General features: G+C 33.1%; 1 protein-coding gene across 2 annotated transcripts; it reads right to left on the bottom strand.

The window, feature by feature from the left end:
- Positions 1-10,300: 10,300 nt before the first annotated feature.
- LOC115962120 (UPF0496 protein At3g49070) lies at positions 10,301-14,277 on the bottom strand. 2 transcript variants are annotated; one of them, XM_031081004.1, is made up of 3 exons: positions 14,194-14,277; positions 14,014-14,090; positions 10,301-11,390 (listed from the first exon to the last, which is right to left on the bottom strand). In XM_031081004.1, exons 2-3 carry the CDS (start codon positions 14,060-14,062, stop codon positions 10,357-10,359), a joined length of 1,083 nt encoding a protein of 360 aa, XP_030936864.1. In that variant the 5' UTR covers positions 14,063-14,090; positions 14,194-14,277; the 3' UTR covers positions 10,301-10,356. The 2 variants fall into 2 exon arrangements, with proteins under 2 accessions (XP_030936864.1, XP_030936865.1); XM_031081005.1 differs by having other exon boundaries at positions 10,301-11,356; positions 14,194-14,206.
- Positions 14,278-20,803: the final 6,526 nt, after the last annotated feature.

The raw sequence follows: 20,803 nt of genomic DNA, 5'->3' as shown, positions 1-20,803 counted from the left end.
TAAAATATAGTCCAATCTCTACTGGAATGGCACATTTTACAATTGTGTTAAAAGGACATCAGGGTTTGTTTGGTAACAGTGTTTAATTATTGTTATTCAGTTTTCAGTGTTGTGGAAATACATGTTTGAATATTATAAAAATACGTGTCAAAAAATTGGTGCTCTACCTTGCTGTGAAGTGCTTGTATCTTTGTGCTATAAGCACTTGTACTTGCTTTGAATGAAGCAAGGCCTGTGGTCATTTATAAGTAATGGCAGGTAAAATAAATTGATGTTGCAGCACCTATGGTCATATATTGATTATATTCACAGTTTCACACCTTAAATTGAGTTCCAGCAAGATCCAAAATATAGTCCAATTTCCACTCGAATGACACATTTTACAATTGTGTTAAAGAACATTGGAGTTTGTTTGGTAACAATGTTTAAGTATTGTTGTTCAGTTTTCAATGTTATGAAAATACGTGTTTGAATATAAAAATATGTGTTAGAAAATTGATGTTCTACCTTGCTGTGAAGTGCTTGTATCTTTGTGCTATAAACACTTGTACCTGCTTTGAATGAAGCAAGGCCTGTGGTCATTTATAAGTAATGACAGTTAAAATAAATTGATGTTGCACCACCTATGGTCATATATTCACAGTTTCACACCATAATTTGAGTTCTAGCAAGATCCAAAATATAGTCCAATCTCTACTCGACTGGCACATTTTATGATTGTATTAAAGGACATTGGGGTTTGTTTGGTAACAATGTTTAAGTATTGTTGTTCAGTTTTTAATGTTGTGGAAATACATGTTTGAATATTATAGAAATACGTGTTAGAAGTATTTTTGTTATTTAAATACTGAAAATTGTTGTTTAAATAACAGTACCAAACAGCCCTTTGGGGCCAGTTTGGTAAAATTGTTTTAGTAATATTATTTTTATTTTTTGAAAATACGTATAAGTAAAAAAGTGTATGAAAATACGTGTAATGTTGTTTAAAAATTGAAAAAAATAAACACATATACCAAACAACCCCAAGATCACTCAATCTCAAGACAAATTTGAGTTTGAAAATCACAAATTACCTTTGAAAAAAAAAAAAAAAAAAAAAAAAAAAACCTAATCCCAATGTTGTGGATGTGGTTGTGACTTGTGACTATAAAGTCAAACAAATAATGACCCACTGTTGACCTATTAGGGTCGACCAATTCATTTTATGTTGACTAGTTTTACATTCTCCACCAAGTTCAATTGGATCTTGGGCTCAGAATGGCACTGAGAACTACATGTCATATAATTTAGGAAGCTGTTGGCATCATAAATTAACGTTGAAAAAAGAAACCTTCAAATTAAATTTTATATATTTTTATTAAGGGCAAGATTTAAGTATAGTATTTAAATGCTATTTTTTAGATTCTTCTTTTAAAATTCTGTCATGTGAGCTTTCCTCATGAGATAAAAGTGTATTTTTTAGTTAATTAACCACATGGCTGAATTTTAAGAAGATAACCTAAAGAGCATCACCTAAGGTATTGTACCTAAATTTTATCATTTCATTAATACACCGATAGCAATTAAAACTCACATACATAATTGCCAACCGGTTTGTAGAAGCTGTAGTTCAACTGATATATATATATATATATATATATATATATATATCTTTATCATTTGAGAGGTTTATGTCGTATTTGAAAATGATTTTTGGTCCTTTATAGGTGTAAAACATTTTAAACCCCAAACAATGTGTTTTACTTTTATCTTGTGAACGAAAAAAAGAAAAAAAAAAAAAAAATTCTGTTTGATCAAGTTCTTCCAGTCTTAAACACAAGAAAATAAGGAAAACATTATCCGGACTAAACAAACAGAAATGGAGTAAGACAATTAGAAGAAAATTTTGACATCATTTTGATATGAAATATATATAAACAAAATATAAGTAAAATTAATTATTTTATAATTTTTTCATAAAATATCTTTAAAAATAGTTTGTAAATCAATACTTTTAAGTCATTCCTAAATATTTCCGCTTTTTAAATAAGAGTATATACAATTGTTATTGTTGTTGAAAACAAAAACAAATACAAGGAGGAGGAGGAGGAAAAAAAAAGTATTATCTTATATATTCGCATAATCTCAAGATGACATAAGAATAATAACTATCTCAAATGTAAAATTATAATTTTAAATATGTTACGAAATTCAAAATTATATGTAAAAAGATTAGCCTAGGAATTTGAGGGTAAAAGTTACATAATATATAACTTGATATAACTTAAACATATGGTACTGCAGTATGCTGAATGTTAAAATATCATGTGGTTTAAAATAAGCACCACACGTGGAATGATATACTTTCGCGTTATGGTTCACTATAAGTAAATTAACATTATTAAGATAATTTATTCTATTTGAAACTTTATTACCAAAGTTTTAAAAGTTAAAAATATTAGAAAATATGAGTCAAGGGAAAATTATTTTTGGTCAACATAAAAAGCATGACTTATTTTTAGAAATTATTTTCCACTAATTTTTTTTGGAAAACAACTCTATCTCATAGTAAACTAAATAAAGGAAGTAAAAAGATTGTTTTTCAATTCATTTAAGATTACTACCAAATATAGGAAAATGAGATAATTTTATAAAATATATTTTTTAGAAAATGACTCATTTTCTAAAAAACATTATTGCCAAAACAAACAGAGAGTAATTACTAAAACTTTTAGTAAATTAGGTCCAAGGCTTAACAACTTTGAGAGTCTTAGGCGAAAATTTTAAGTGAGGCATTTTTTATATTTAAATATTAATTAAATAATATTTATTGATTTTTTTTAAAAAAATCTATTAGACATTTATAATGAGAAAATATTTATAGATAAATAAAATACAATTTATAATTAAAAATGATAATTTAAAATTTAACTAAAAATCAAATTTAAAGTACAGAATAATAAAACCTGGTTATTGCAATTTTTCTAAAGTCATGACCACTTTATACTTTTAAGTCTAAACCTACACAAAGGAAATTAATTTATTACATGGTTCAATAAATTAATATCACTATAATACAAATGAATTTTTTTTTTTAATAAGAAAATAATACGAATGAGTTGATATGGTATACATCAAATTATTAATTGGTATGATAACTTATAGTAATTGATAAAGTAAAACTTTTCATTAAAAAAAAAGGGTAAAAGACAGAGTGGGTGTGTGTATACATTGAGTGTGAGTGTGGGTGTGGGTGGGTTAGTGTGTGGCGTGTGTGGGGGCCAGCTATGCAGTGTGAATGGTGCACTATGGGCTTATGGCTAATGGCTTGTCAGAATCAGTATGTGGTCATGTGTAGGTATGCATTGTGCAAAGTGCAGTGCTGTGGGCAATGGACTGTGTAAGAGGAGGAAGTACACCCTGTTATGGGTGTATGCTTCCTCCCTCTCACCAGCTATGAGAGGAGAGAAACAAACACCCATAATTAGGGGTGTCCAAGCAGACCCGGAACCCGATCAACCCGCCCAAACCGTCCGACCCGGCTCGAAAACCGTCCGACCCGATGCCGGCAACGGTCGGCAGTGGATCTTCGCCCATAAAACCCGAGACCGACGAGTCGGTTGACTGGTTTGAGCATGAAAAACCGAGAAAAACCGACCCGACCGGAAAACTCTTCAGAATTTCTATTCTCCGCCGATTTGAGTGGTTACCGGTCTGATTTTGTCCTATCTCCTCGAGTTACACTGAGATCTTGCCGGATATCTTCGAGATATGGCGTGATCTCGTTGAGATCTCGCCGGATCTATTCGAGATCTGCCGAGATCTCTTCAAGATCCGGCCTGATCTCGTTGAGATCTCGCTGGATCTATTCGAGATCTGCCGAGATCTATTCAAGATCCGGCCTGATCTCGTTGAGATCCGCCAAGATCTCTTTGAGATCCGGTCAAATCCAGCAAAAACCAAAGATTTTGGCAAAATCCGGCGACGATTTTTGTAAAATCTGGCGACCATTCACACAGTTCGAAACCGACCAATACCCGACCGGAACCCGATGACATCCGACCACCCGATCCGCTGCCTTCGGCAGGTCGGCTGTGGGTCCAAGTTTTGGAGACCCGATCTGATCGGGTCGGTTCCGGGTTGGGCACAAACCCAACCCGGACCGACCAGTGGACAGCCCTACCCATAATAGGGTGTATTTTCTCGTGTAAGAGAGCAAGACTATTGTGTTGTCCTATTAGGCTATCAATCAAGCAGATTAAAAAAATATATAATTTAAAATATTTAAATTGAATAAAAAAGAAAACTTTTCAATGTTAAATATCGGAAAGATAAAGAGGGAGAGAGAGGTTACATCTGCTATGCCCACACCGTCCCTCTTCAATCTTGAATCTACTATGAAAGGCAGTGAACAAAGAATGATTTCAAGCTATTACAAAGAATGACTGAGCTTGTAGAAAAATATCAAGAATCAAGACAAAGAAAAGAAAGGTAAGAATATAGATGGAAAGGCAGAGAAATAGAGAGATGAGAGATTTTTTCTTTTGTTTTAGAAATTTATAATCTCTATTTTAGCATATTTCAAGACAATTACGTTGTATTATTAATGAATTTATCTAGTATTAATTTTGATTTTAGCATATTTCAAGAATGAGTTAATGAATTTGGCTCCTAAAATTTAATTTTGTTAACTGAATTTTGACTTTTTTGTTTTTTTCCCTTTTTAATATTCTGCATTTTAGGATACAATGAGACATTTTTAATGCATTTTATTAACTAATAAAAGTATTTAATTTTTTTTTGTGATAAAAATATATAGATAAATATTATATATATATATATATATTTTTTTTTTTACAAGTAGAGGCCTTCTTTTATTTGGGGGCCTTAGGTGGTTGCATCAATTGCATCTATTATTCAGCTGGCCCTAATTAGGTCGAATTGTAAACTCCAACTCACGACCTATCACTTGTGGTTGAAAACACTTGCCATTGAACCAAAGCCCAACTTGAAAGTAGCTAATTATTTGTTTCGAATTAATTTAATCAGCTACCATAATTTTTGCTTTTCATAAAAACTCTATTTTACAAGATGAGTTTTCGCATTCCTATTGTAAACATAAAGAGAAGGAGATGTTAGTTAATTTACTAGGTTGTCTTTCTCTAATAATGTTATCTTTGCTTAGAACCACACTATCAATAACAAAATTAATATTAATATTAATATAAATAAAAGTATATCCCTAGTAAGTTGAAATATTCAATGTGATGTAATATATTTTTTGAAATCAAGTAATATATTTGTTCTCTCTCTCAAAATAAGAAAAGAAATATAGGAGACAAGCAAGAACCAATTCCAAATTACATCACACATTCATATCCCTAGTTCTCCACTTCTCCTAGCTCATTTGTTTCCTTACTCTTCTCTTCTTCTTGCAAGAAGTTGTACTACTTTCCTAATCAATGCAAACCCCTAGTCACCAAAATAGGTTGAGATTAATTATAGAATTCACATGTGGCCTACAACTCTGTTGAAAAATACCTGTAGACCGTTTAATTAGTTGGACATATCCATGAAAGTACCTCCTTAAGATTCCCATCTTCTCAATTTACTATAATCAAAGTAGCATTATATATAGGCTCCATATAATGGTTACAAAGGTTTCATGTTTAGTCATTGACACCAAAGAAATTACATGTTGATCATATAAGTTTTTAGTAATTGAGTGAGTCTCATAATTAGGAAGTATAAGATGCATAACATGGCACAATGATTGCATTCCTTAGCTGTATATGGTTCAAGAATATGTGGAAGTGTTTTACACTTGTGGATTCTGATCCACATGATGCAAATTCAATCTATACTTCAATTATATTTTGCCAAATAGATAGATGTGTGTGGGTGTGTATAAAGATAAAGAGGAAATAAATACAGCACCTAAGTAGTCCAGCACCACAGTGACCACACTACAACACCAACCAATACCATGACAAAATTGAACAGATTTGTCGGGAAGTATTGTACATAATTGAATGACTTTATAACAAAATTCTTAAAGATCGATGTTAATTCAAAGGGCCAGCTTAATAAGTTGGAAAAAAAGGCCATTTATGCACCTTCACTGGATCCCCACAGTCCTTTATAATTGTTTTGCCCATAAGAAATCCTTTTCTTGTGGTCAATCTTTTGATGTTGCATTTGACAAATGCTTCTTGCAGCCTCTGGGGTTATGTTAAGGTGTTAATTCTAGTTGAGATTTGAGGGATTGAAGTGCTTGGAAGCAAAGAGTTATTGGTTTTCCTTTTTTTAGTCTATGATTAAGGTAAACTATACAAGCATCAAGCACGTATCTATAAGATGAACTTATGAAAAGGACATTTTAACTAGCAATTTCAAACATATGAAATAATGAAAACCACCAGGCCCCACAGATCAAGTGGTATCTGTAGGGGAGATAAACACCTTGGGGAGCTTTCTTGAGCAATTAATATAACATATAGAACACACTTTAACCCAAAAGGCCTAAGCCCAATGGGTATGTGCTCAATTATGTTATATTAACCACTCATTCTTCTCATCTTTATTCAATGTGGGACTTCACTCACACGTGTAACCCAACAATCTCCCCCTCACGTGTGAGTCTCTGCCTCTTTGTGGGCTTCAAGACCTCTCTATGGGCCATGAACAAGTCCTACTTACTCCCCCTTGCCTAATGGGCTTTTCACTTCATCAATGCATCATCCATGAGTCTCTCGTACGCCATCCATGGGAACCACGTGTCAACCCCGCACGCACATCCATGGGAACCCCGCACGTCCATGTCCATGGGAACCTTGCATCACACCATTATTTAGCACCATTAGCAATATTCATTTGTTGGGCTTTTTTTCTTCTCCAGGATCTTTATGTGTGGGCCGTTTAGGCTTTCTCTGTCCCCGCTGGGTAGGGACCATGAACACCTCACCACCTTCGCCGCACACCACCATGGGCTCTGATACCACTTGTCGGGGAGATGAACACCTTGGGGAGCTTCCTTGAGTAATTAATATAACATATAGAGACACACTTTAACCCAAAAGGCCTAAGCCCAATGGGTATGTGCTCAATTATGTTATATTAACCACTCATTCTTCTCATCTTTATTCAATGTGGGACTTCACTCACACGTGTAACCCAACAATCTCCCCCTCACGTGTGAGTCTCTGCCTCTCTGTGGGTTTCAAGACCTCTCTATGGGTCATGAACAAGTCCTACTCACTCCCCCTTGCCTAATGGGCTTTTCACTTCATCAATGCATCATCCATGAGTCTCTCGTACGCCATCCATGGGAACCACGTGTCAATCCCGCACGCACATCCATGGAAACCCCGCACGTCCATGTCCATGGGAACCTTGCATCACACCATTATTTAGCACCATTAGCAATATTCATTTGTTGGGCTTTTTTTTTTCTTCTTCTCCAGGATCTTTATGTGTGGGCATTTAGGCTTTCTATCCCTGCTAGGTAGGGACCATGAACACCTCACCACCTTCGCCGCACACCACCATGGCTCTGATACCACTTGTAGGGGAGATAAACACCTTGGGGAGCTTCCTTGAGTAATTAATATAACATATAGAGACACACTTTAACCCAAAAGGCCTAAGCCCAATGGGTATGTGCTCAATATGTTAATTAACCACTCATTCTTCTCATCTTTATTCAATGTGGGACTTCACTCCCGCGTGTAACCCAACAATCTCCCCCTCACGTTGAGTCTCTGCCTCTCTGTGGGCTTCAAGACCTCTCAGGGCCATGAAAAGTCCTCACTTGAGTCTACCTCTTTGCCTCTTCTTAATTAGCAGGGATTTCTAGTTCATCCCCTTGAAACTATTTGTAGGAAAAAAAAAAAAAAAGAATATATGGAAAGGACATGTCACAAATCATTGGCATATTCACGAGGGCAAGAGCTTTATTTCCAGCGTCTTCAATAACAACTGAGGCATTGTGAAAGTGGGGCGAATATTTCATTAATTTTTAGAAATAAGAGATTTTTTTTTTTTTTTTTGCGAAACAAACACATACAAATAAGGAAGAGGGAAAGGGGTTCTAACACAAAAGCACACCACAACTCCACTCAAAAGCCATGATAACTTTTAAGGGAGGGTGTGGCAAGTTATACTACATACAACACACTCTCTTAAATAATGTGGGATAATTACCCATTCTTTTTTTTTAAAAGAAACAAACACACACACAAAAGAAAAAGGGAAAATGGTTCTAACACAAAGGCACACCATAACTCCACTCAGAAGTCATGGTAACTAGAATTGTGGTGTGCTTTTGTGTTAGAACTCATTCCTCTCTTCCTTGTGTGTGTGTTTGTTTCTCAAAAAAAGAGGAAACTAGACTTGTTTCTATTACTATGATATTATATATGGTCATATGGTGTGTATAATCCATAGAAACATCATGATTTGCAACTTTAAAACCATCACAAGTTCTTGACACTGACGTTGATAGCATTCATACGAGCATACGCTCCAATTAGCAAGCATAGTAATCGCTTTTGAAATGTTGGGGATTGTATGAATTTTGTTGTAGTACCACAAATCTTAAACTTAAATACATAAATGACACTTAGAATTTAGAAGGGGAGGACCAACCCGACATTACATACTTGATACACCACATTGCATCTATACCCAGCAAATAAACCGTGATAAATAACATAATACATAAAATATTCAAAAATATTTTATTTTTTAGATAATTTGTTAGTAAATTGAAGGATAAGAGATTTGAACTATGATTTTCCTAACAAAGGTTAACAAAATATGTCGCTAAATTACGTACAAAACTTTTGGCAATGTCCATATTAATCCATGTTAGAATTCAAAACTAGCCAAGGTTATAATACGTAGACACTTGGATCAAAAACTAAAAATGTACACTATGGTTTGGTACTGTTGCCTGTTTGGTTATTTAGTTAATGCCCATCAATATTTAACCCGACCTCTAGCAGAGGACAAGTAATAACTACTAACTCGTAACCACTATGGGGGTGACATAAATGCACTCATCGTTTTCAGGCCCCTTTAGTGTGGACCAGTTGCCATTGGCCAACATTATTTGCTTTTCTTCAATGTCTGATTGGGTCATGAGTTGTGACCGAATGGGAAAAAAAAATCCCATTTACAGTATAGTTTTGATTTAGGGTAAACAAATTTGCTTGTTCTTTGTTATGTTAGTTTGACTTATATTAGTACAATTTACACATTAAAGGGCTAATAGCTTAGTGGATCGGCCAAAATCATTGATGTAACAAGAGCACTGTTTAACTCAAATCACTTTGATTGTGATACTGATATGCATAAAATGTAGCTTTGGTCTGCAATAAGAGCTTTAACTGCTTAAGAAAATAAATTATTAATAATGCAGATGACAGTGGGCACAGTCATTATTGCCGTATTGCGATGAGTGGCTGGATTGGTTGGTTATATCTATTATACTACTAGGAGTACAGGACTCTCTAATGTTGCACCGGCTTTGCAGTTCTACTCTTTTTCTAGGTTTTTTTTTTTTTTTTTTTTTTCTAAGTGTCCTCAGATCAAGACAAATTATCTTACATACCTGTCTCGTAAAATATCATATACACCTTTCACAAGTTTTTTATTCTTCATGCTTATAAGATCCACATGCTTATTGTGAGAGTCGCGCATCATAAAATGAGCACACAAGATTCTGTCTTTACAATTGAGGAATCAAGTGGCATAAGAATTCCTTTTCTATTTTCATTTTTTGGTGTTGTATTTATTGATATTGTTTTTGTTTACTATTATTTGGTTTGGGTATGGAAATTGTTATTGCACAAGGGTAACCAGTTTTTTTACTAAGGATTTCTTAACTTATGCATGACATCGTTAAATACATAACCCTTTTATTTGAAAAATGCAAAAGAAGCTTGTATGAAATTTAAAATCAATAAAGATTGAAGCTTGGCTGCTTCGTTGATTTTTTTTTTTAAAGTATCTAAAGAATATCTCGAATGAATAAGTAATAATCAAGCTTTATATTTTAATAATTTGAGACAGTTTATAATTGAAAAGTAATTTGCTAAACTCATCAACATGTTAAACCCAATATATATGTTTCCCAAATGATTGGTGATGAATTAGTTATACAAGAAAAAGAGGAAGAAAGGAAATTTTTCTAGATAATGCTAATCAAATACAAAACCAGTTTTTCTTCATGTGATTAATGGCAAGTGCCTATTTATAACAGCCAAAGTTAATCCCTAAACATGATTAGTTCTTGAGTTAATTGGTTCTCATGCTGAGATAAATAATAATAATAGTAATAATAAATTATTTACAGTTGCAACTAAGATAATATATTTAGAGCCATGGTGGGTTAATCTCTTTTACTACAAGATTTCTAGCCCTGTTTATGGTCATGAAACACAAATACAAATGTTCCTCTAGCTCATCCAGCTGCCAGCTAAAGCTGCAATCATTCTTCTTAAGCTGGTGAGCCACTTCACCGCTGGCTTGAACTCGGTCCTCTCTTCGCTCAAGCCAAAACTTAACCATTGTACGCATGTGTTCCAGCTCATCATTCAGCCTAGCCACTAGCCGGCTTATTGTTTCCAAATCCTTATTCAATATATAACTCCCCTTGGCAGCTGCATCGAGCTGAGCTGCTGATCTTGCTAGCCTTCTGGTTGAAGCCAGCTCAAACGAAGCCACTATAAGACCCGGTGCAGCCACAAGCAGAGCCATAGCATTAGCTGCAACTATTACAGTTAGCGAAACCGTTAATGCCACGAGACAAATGGCTGAGCCACGTCTTAATCTATTCGCAAGTTGAAGCTTGGCTCGAGCCTTGCCACGGCTTGACTCAAGTTGTTTTAACAATTCGGAGCAACTGGCTTGAATGGTCCGAACCCGAGTGGTTGATGAAGCAGTCGAGGCAAACGGGTTGACGAAATTGGATAACTCGGTTAAGCGGGTCAATGCTATTGGTGACAATTGGGTTTTTTCGAGGGATTGAATGGTGGTTTTAAGATACCGAAATACGCCACGTGCATGATCAATATTTTTCAATAATAGGCCACATAGGAGAGAAGCATTAGCAGTTTGGGTAAAATAATCAGATAGGAGGGATTGGATTACGGGTCGATTTTGGGCCAAAGCTAGAATACGGGTAATCGTGGGTTGGTTTGGTTCCAAGAGATACTCAACAAAGAGCCGATAGGATGAGAGTCGGGTTGCTGTAGTAGACTCCACTGGGGCACATGTGGTAGAATCTCCATTGGGTAATGTGAGGACACGTGTCCAAAAGTCTAAGTATGATTCAGTACGGAAGGCATTTGCGTATTCCTCACGAACGTCCACGCTGGTTGGTGTGTCAATTGAGTTAGTTCTGGAAGCTACGTTACATACCAAAAATAAAAATATTAACAAAATAGCACTTGAAATCTTGATGATTTAGATCCCGTTTGGTAGAGCATTTGAAACACATATTTTTAGTTTTTAAACAACATTATACGTATTTTTACATACTTTTTCATCCACACGCATTTCAAAAAAAAAAAATAAACAACATTACTTAAACTTCTTAACCAAATGAACCCTTAATGTTTGAACATACAAGGAAATTCTTATTTTGGGCATTTGGTATCCAAAAGGTTAAATTTTATTGGCAAATAATGAAATAATTATTGTCGTCATTATACAAATTAAGATAAAATTACTAAATTGAAATAGATAAAGTATGAATCCTATAGAAATTGCAAGAAGCAAACTCACAACATGGAAACTGTTAAACAAGGAGCTGACAGGCTCCAACCACACATAAATTGTTTTATTACTAAATTGAAATAAATAAGATATGAAACCTTTAGTAATTACAAGAAGCAAACTCAGTGATCGGTGAACAAGGAGCAGATAGACTCCAAACACATATATCAATATTATAGTTAATTCAAATTTTGCTATAAAAAGCATTAAAACCAACATAATAATGAATAAATAAATATTTAAATTATTTTTTTGTGATTAATTACAAATTAGTCTATAAAATTTTTAGTAAAAATACTTAGCCATTACTCCAATTTAGGTTTGTCCCATTTTGTTCCAATTTGGGCCTTTCTCATTTCATGAGTTTATCTTTTATCTTTATTATCACTTCCTTGATTTTTTTTTTTTTTTTTCAATATGTATTTTGATGTCAGTGCAGATGTCCGTATAAATTATAAACTTATTTAGATTTCAATTCTCATGCCCTAAAGAATTGGGTGGCGGACTACGGCCCACCTCGTGATTAATTGTACCTTGAGAAGTAATCTAAAAAGACAAAAGCACCTCATTCTAGGCCCAAGTTCAAGTCCATTTGACCAGGCAAAAAGGCAAATATTTTCTTCTTTCCTATTTGAGCCGAGATCAGGCATTCAAACTCTTTTATGAGTTTTAGCCCCCCACAAATTTTGTTCAATTCTTGACCCGATTTTAGCTATTGATACAATGACCCCAAGAAATTACATGTACAGCACAAGAAAATAAACAATTAACAACATTAGGTATATTCAAATTGGTATTCCAAATAAATATATATATATATATATATATAGTGGTTTTCTTTTTTCTTATTTTGGGTATGATTTTAGGTGCATGAGATCACTTGTCCAATCAAAATTCATGTAAAAAATTGTATCCCATTTTTGGTTTCAATATACCCACCCGAAACACCCCTGCTAGCATAAAAACATGAAAGTTCGGGCAGTGAGTCACATGTTTAAAGAATATATTATAAGTTAAAATAACGAATTGTTTTAAATAATTCTGGAGAGAGATTATCATATTTCATTTTTGTACTCTTATAATTCAACTAGTCGTAAACAAAAAATGTAATATAACTATTTTATAAAAAATTAATATAAAATTTGTAGATTAAATAGTGCATGTGTCATTTAAAAGTATTTTCTATTTTTATAAGTTTTATGTAATAGAACATATAATGTATTTTGCATTCAACAACAATAAATATATACATATGTGTGTGTAAAATGTAATTTAATAAAAATATTTAAATTGCATAATTATAATATTGTTTTATATAAATGGAGAAGATGTTATTAAAATGAATTTTTTATAATATACCATGATCAGTTGACTAATTTGAACATATTTAAGAATATTTTTTTAAAAATGTACACTCTCATCTAGGGAACACATGTTACATGTTATATTAAGTTTAAATTATCATATAAGTTTAGAATTGTAGATTTTTTTTTTCTTTTCAAATATAAGTATAATACCTATAATATTGAAACTTGATAATTTAATAAAAATATTTAAATTGCATAATTATAATATTGTTTTATATAAATGGAGAAGATGTTATTAAAATTAATTTTTTAAAATATACCATGATCAGTTGACTAATTTGAACATATTTAAGAATATTTTTTTAAAAAATGTACACTCTCATCCAGGGAACACATGTTACATGTTATATTAAGTTTAAATTATCATATAAGTTTAGAATTGTAGATTTTTTTTTCTTTTCAAATATAAGTATAATACCTATAATATTGAAACTTGAATTTTAAGGTTTTGAATATTTATCATTTTTTATTGGTTTTTTAGCACCCATATCTCTAATTTCTAATACCAATTTTGTCTGTACTTTCTAATCCAAAACTAAAGAGTTTAGCTCAAATTGAATAAAATTTCATACTTTTTAATCCAAAAATTAAGGAAAAATGAATTTTTGAGCCAAAAACTGAAAAAAGTTAACATACAAAAAGAACTAATTTAAAGCCTAATTAATTCAAAATGAACCAAATGGGACTAAATGGACCGAATTAGACTGAACGGAAGTAGACTGAATTTACATTGTTATAGCTTAAAATAAAAATAATAACAATAAATATTACTTTCAACTTTTTGATATTATATAAAATTAAACTCATCATCTTCTTCTACTTTATTGGTTAGTTGTCCAAAAGCAAGGCAAGTTGATGGTCTTCAATGAAAGTAAACAATGCTTACCAGTGCATGAAAGAAATTTTCTGACACGAGAGCTAATTCTTTTCCTCATCCTGGCTAGTCAAATGCAAATTTGAAAACTACAAAGAAAATATAAAAAGAAGTTATTGGGTGTTATATATAAGGCAGAGGGACCAAAACATAAAGAATAGCATCTAGCATGTATAAGCTGAAAATACCAACCTGTACGTCTCGATCTCTGAGAGGCTCAAAAAGACACGGGGCTTCAATTCTTCTAACAGTTGAGTAAGAAATTAAAGGGAAAAAGTGGTCCTTATAGCCCAAAAAAAAAAATTATGTTGTTTTTGCTTGTAAGGAAAAAGGATTTGCTTCTGGTAGTGCACGTTAAGTCCTATCTATTACTTTTTTTGAAGAGAAGTCCTATCTATTACTGATACTTGAAGAAGAAAAATGTAGAATTTTTATTTTATTCAATCATTGCCTAAGACACTTGTTCTGTATTCGGCTCCAAGTTAAGTGGGTGAAGAAAGCTTTGGGAGTGGGCCAAGTTGCAACTTCAGTCTTCAATGACAAGCTCTAATACGAAAGAAGAAGAAATTAGATACTAACATAATCAAAGAAGATGAAATCAAGATACTAACTTAATAAAAGTAAATACTATATACATTGATTTTTATTTAGAATCTATATTCAAGAAATTAAACTTTGATCCCTTTCTAACATAATTCTGGCCCCCTTGAACCAAAAATTAAATCATCCAAAATACAACAACAAAACTCAGAGCATTCACATCAGTTTGTTTAAATTTTTTATTTATTTATTTATTTTTGTCTATTTTACACTAAGAACTTGCTTTTTTCTATTTTACACAGTTACTTTTACAAAACAACCACATTAGACTATTTATTTTACACTCTATTTAATTAAATAATCATTTTTAATTTTTTTTTTACCTTTAATTTCTCCACTTGTTTTCTCCATTCTCTCTATTCGCTCCTTCCCTCATCTCAATGGTCTCTCCTCTCTTCATCCTCTCATCTATCAACTCCCTCATCTCAAACATCTCGCTCCTCTCTGCTCTTTTTCATCGCCATCCTCATCCTTCCTCTCTCTCAATTTGTACCACCCTCAATCCACCACTAATCTTTACCTTTTTTCTCGATCTGACCCAGCCAAGACCCCAACGTTTCTCTCTTTCAATTTGATTGGCAACAAGACTGAATCACTGGTTTTTTGGGTTGAAAGCTTTTATCGCTTGATCTCACCCATGACTTGAACATGGGTTTTTTGGGTTGAGGTGAAATGGGTCAGGATGAATTTGGGTTGAGGTGAAACGGGTTTTCTAGGTTGAGGCAAAGATTGTATTGTGATTTTCCTTTGAATTTGGTTTACATTTAAATAAAAAATAAAAAAATCCGGTTGATTTTAGTTTAATTTTTTGTTGATTTTTGGGTCAATAAGGGAGAGGAAGAGGGAGAGAGAGAAGTCAGATGGAGAAAGAAGAGAGGTGAGAGAAAAATAAAATAAAATAATGATATGCACAGCTACAATAATCATGTATATTTGCACGGTTACCGTAACAATTGTGCAAATTTACACAACTTTAAACAAGCTGATATGGAAGAATTTTAAGGAATTTTAGGGTTAAATATACAAAGTTGGACACTTTTTGTATTTTGCATTCACTGGTGTGAATGCAAAAAATTTCCACTAACCCATTTTTTAGCATTTCACATGAGACATGAGATTGACGCGTGACTAATTATAGACACATGTTGTGTTTGTGTCTGCATCTCATCCAATGTTCATATGCATTTGATAGAAGCCAAACCCATTCAAAGTTCTCTTTCTTTGTAATCAATAAAGTTTGGGGTTTTTATTTTAACAGTAGAAAAGTTGAGCATTTGAGTGGATATTAGTGTATGGTGAGTCGGTGACTTAATGTGGGTTGCTAAATAATAAATAAAGATTGTTTTATTTTTTAGTTTACAGTCTTTATATCAAAGAGATAAAACAAAGAAGGTGATTCTGAGATTGGTATTTCCAGCTCTATCCTTGAAGGTGATTCTGAGATCTCTACAACCGCTCTTTAGTATGGAAATTGCATACCCTAAGGCAAAGCAACGCTTTGACTCGTGTTCTAGTCAAGAGAGTGAGATTTTGTTCTAGTTTTTAAGTTTGGATGGAGTCTGTTTCTTTATATCTTTATCTTTGTTACAATTCTAATTTACAAGGATTAATTTAAATTGCCGATTTGGCTTTTTTCTCAAAAAAAAAAAGATAAAACAATTGCAAATAGACACAAATGAAAATGCCACACGCCCACGTTACGGCCAATTGCAAATAGACACAATCAGTAAGTTTTTTTTTTTTTGAGAAGAGACACAATTAGTAAGTTAATATTATAATTAGAACTACTAAATTTATAGTTAGTTCAAAACTATACGTTTTTAGTCATAGTCACTTATAACTCTTAGATTAGAAACATAGAGGACTTTTTGAGTTGGATAATTTGGTAAAGATTGAAATTAGATAGGTGTCATTTTATTGGTAATTACTAATTAGTCACGTAAAGGACTTTTGATTCATCAATTTAAAATATTATAGCATATTGGCTCTTATATTCGTTTAATTAATAACTTAAGAGTCATAACAATTTTCAACTGCTGTGAAGATTATTATGTCTATAGTTTTACTCACCTTTAATAAGAGAAGGTGTCTTGGATTTACTTGTAAGAGATAAATTCTTTTGGTCAAAAGCTTCTTCTTCTCCTTTCTTTCTTTCTTTTCTTTTTCCCTTTTTATTTTTTTATTTTTTTAAATCTTGAGTTTGTAGGCTGAATATGAAGACTATCCCATATTATTATTATTATTATTATTTTTTTTTTTTAACATTTGAGTTATAATGCATAGTTAAAAGTAGCTGTACACTATACCTGAGAAACCAAAATATTTGGTTTTAGCTCCACCGATGCAGCTCTAGTATTATAGTTAGTGGTGCTAAAAATAGTAATATGACTTTTTAGCACCACCAATAATAATGCTCTAATAAACTGAATTTGGCCATTGGACTTTTGGATTCAATCATTCAACTGCCGAATTCAACATTAATCTATACTACTATTTAAGGAACTTCCTCTGTTTGGACCGGATTTTTTTTTTTATTCCAAAATATCCCTACATCCCTAGGTTTAAGTAGAGACAAAACAAGGATAGTCTAGTAAAAATACATGTCTAACTTGCACTAAAATATTGCCTACAAAATAGGAACATTCTTCCACTAACCCACTTCTTCAAAGTAATTATACTTAAACAACCCATGTTGATGTTGTTCTTTTCCCTAAGTATCAAAAAAATAAAAAATAAAAAAATTTAGGGATGTGATGAGTATTATATGTGGTGAAATAATTTTTTTATCACACCCCTAAGTTTTTTTGTGATTGAAAAATATAGTAATCCTAAATTATAATAAATGCTCTAAAGTAACCTTTACCCAAAAAATAAAAGAACCTCGCGTGCGTGGTCAGAGGCTATATAGTTTGTATTAACTATCTTCTCCTTTTCACGTCACACACCCTAACCACCCCATTCCATGTCACCATGAAATTTGACATTTTAATTGCCAAATTTACACGATTTCGCACTATGAATTGTTGATGCATAAAGTTTGCATTAATCAATTTGGACTTCTAACACCTGTTAAAAAGAGAAAAGTAATCTAAGAAACCACTTCCACTAGGATGAGACCCAGCAGGAAGTCTATGATGCCTAAGTTAGAAAAAATATATATATTTACTAGTATATTCCCGTGCAATGATGACGATTCATATGTAACCTCAAAAAATTTAAAATAAATTATTAAATAAATAGTAATAATAAATTATAAAATAAGTAAATAATTTTAATTAAAAAATTACTTTAAGTTCTAATTATTTAAAGTTTAAACTTTATAAGTGTTTATCTATTTTTATATTTTAAAATTCTCTTTGTGCTTTGTGTTAATTTCTTAATATGAGATATGTAATGAGTTTGATTTGATCATTCCTATTTGGGTTATGTTTAATGTAGGGTTTAGCTTGCCTCCAGTATTGGAATCTCCTTTTATTTTAATGAGAAACTGTCACATCACTCACTAACTAAATAAAAGATATTGATTAAAACTCGCTACCACTTGCCATTGTGTATTTAAAATAAAAGGAGATCTCTAGTTAAAATAATACTAAAAGTAAGCCAAACCCTTAATCTATGCCCTAACCAGCACAAACAATAATAAACAAAATAATTTCTCAATACCAATTTTTTCCTAGTGATAATCTAATTGAAAAAAATCAACACACTCACAAATTAAATACAATAACCAAAACCGAAAATAAAAACAAACACAAAAGAGTTCAAAAATTGAGAATATAAAAAAATAAATAAAAACTTACATAAGAGAACCAAGAACTTAAATTGGTGTCCATCGTTTTACTTCTTTATAGTAAATTTCATTTGGCATAATATTCTACATGAAAATAAGGAAGCAAAGAATAATAAGTAAGATGAATTATTTAGATTAAAACATGAGCATAAGTTGCATTTTGAAAAGAAAAAAAAAAAAAAAAAAAAATTTGGGTGTATTGTATGCGATTTAATTATAGGAATGACTTATTGGTTAAGAGGGATTAAAAAGTCATGGCTAAATATATATAAATTCTAAAATTTTTTGATAATAGACTCTTAGTTTGAATAGAATTTAAATTTCTAAAACTTATATTATTATATGATAATGCTTTATCTAAATTAAATTATTGCTAAATTGCATCTTTTGATAATTGACTTTTCGTTGGAGTATAATTTAAATTTATAAAAATTAGATGATAAAGCATTATCTATATTAAATTACTTTTAAATCTTATCTCTTAATCAAGAGCTTTGTAGCTTAATATCCTAGTAAAATATTAATTTAATAAGATGCAACTTGGGGAAATAACAAAAACAAAAACGTGGGTTGTGTGAGATTTTTAAGTTTAGAAAATTTTTATAATAGACTTCTAATTTGAATAGAATTTAAATTTGTTTTAAATTATTGTTGTGGGGTCTAATAATTTACGGCCCTGGCCCATTTTTTACAGTGAGACCCAAGGCCCAAGCCGAGGAAGGTTATAGCCGAGGATAGGTAATAAAAGTCCAAATAGTCTTGAGACACAGCCGAGAATGATTCTGTCCTTGGCATATCCGAGGTCCCCCTGGAAGGAAGGGCAAAAACGGTATAGGACCAGTTTGGAAAAAAATCTAAAATATCTAGGTCAGTAAAGAGGGTACGCTGGAAAGTATAACGACCAAGGACAAAAGGAAAGCTGCCCTTACTGCCATTCAATACTCTGCACCTGACAGAGCCATACTCTTCAGCTTTTACAACCACCCCCAACCACTCTGGATATGGGCTGATGGGACAAGTATCAGTCCTGAAAAGTCGAACCCACATGTGGACGTTGGATAAGGGATACAGGCCAGTATAAAAGGAAAGGTAAGCAATCCGGGAGAAGGGGCTGGGAAAAATGGTCAAAAACCAGAGCCTCCCAGCCCGCCTCCAAGAGAAAGACTCCTAGGGCGAACACGATTTAATTGCGTATGAACACCACGGAAAACTACGGTCTTGTGACCAAGGCCTAGCCTTTCAAACCCACGCTCTATAAATGATATTGTTTGAGCCTTTTTACGTGCGAACCCAACATTATTACGGGTCGTTACAAATTGTGTCCTTACAATTGGCGCCGTCTGTGGGAAAGGCTTGTGTGTTGGCATAGACGGTAGGTCGAGACAGTCCCCTTTTCATTTCTAACAGCCGGTTGTAGTATTCTAGCGTAAAGTTCCATTAGGGGCTATGTTTCTTTACAAGGGGCTGCGCTTCGTAGCGTCAGCAGCACGGATGGTTCTAGGGGTTTGGCCGAGGAGCTAATTCCCCTTAAACCAAGGTCCCATGCCATAGCCGGGGGATTAATTCCCCCAACTACTTATCAATATCAAGTTTTGAACAGAACCAAGGTAGTGCATGGTCCTCGGACTCAAACCTATAGGGAAATCAACTACTTAGAAGAAAAACTGAGTTTTGGACAGAATCAAGGTATTGCATGGTCCTCGGACTCAAACCTATGGGGAAACCAACTACTTAGAAGAAAAACTGAGTTTTGGACAGAACCAAGGTATTGCATGGCCCTCGAACTCAAACCTATGGGGAAACCAACTACTTAGAAGGAAAACTGAGTTTTGGACAGAACCAAGGTATTGCATGGTCCTCGGACTCAAACCTATGGGGAAACCAACTACTTAGAAGAAAAACTGAGTTTTGGACAGAACCAAGGTATTGCATGGTCCTCGGACTCAAACCTATGGGGAAACCAACTACTTAGAAGAAAAACTGAGTTTTGGACAGAACCAAGGTATTGCATGGTCCTCGGACTCAAACTTATGGAAAGGTCAGCTACTTAAGAAGAATTCTAAGTCGCTCAGTCATCGGACCAAATACCAGAAAAGACTAAGGCTATGAAGGTCACTAGGCAGTTAGCAAAACGCCTTATTACTCAGCGGCCTGCAGGGGTTGTTCATTTTGTGGTTTATATGTCATCGGATGATTACTTCCTACACGGCATCGAGCATTCAACCATCATCTCGTTCAGGTTTGAGTTGTACAACCCATTTTCAGGTCGGTCTTATTGTACACGATACCTCTAATAAGTTCATAATGACATCTTTCTTTCTTTCTTGGTAAAGGATTTCGGCCCTAAGTATTGTTTTCCTAGGTCTGCATTATTATACCAGACTGCTATAATAGACTCATCATAATATCTTT

Source organism: Quercus lobata, chromosome 9 (genome assembly GCF_001633185.2).
Source record: "Quercus lobata isolate SW786 chromosome 9, ValleyOak3.0 Primary Assembly, whole genome shotgun sequence".
Taxonomy (NCBI): Eukaryota; Viridiplantae; Streptophyta; class Magnoliopsida; order Fagales; family Fagaceae; genus Quercus; species Quercus lobata.
This window is presented reverse-complemented; position numbering and strand designations above follow the sequence as displayed.

Bases quoted from the DNA above. Each gene is read 5' to 3' on its own strand.
- LOC115962120 (XM_031081004.1), bottom strand. From the start codon at position 14,062: ATGAGGAAAAGAATTAGCTCTCGTGTCAGAAAATTTCTTTCATGCACT. The intron at 11,391-14,013 runs GTAAGCATTGTT...TATGTAACGTAG, and splicing joins AAAATTTCTTTCATGCACTG to CTTCCAGAACTAACTCAATT.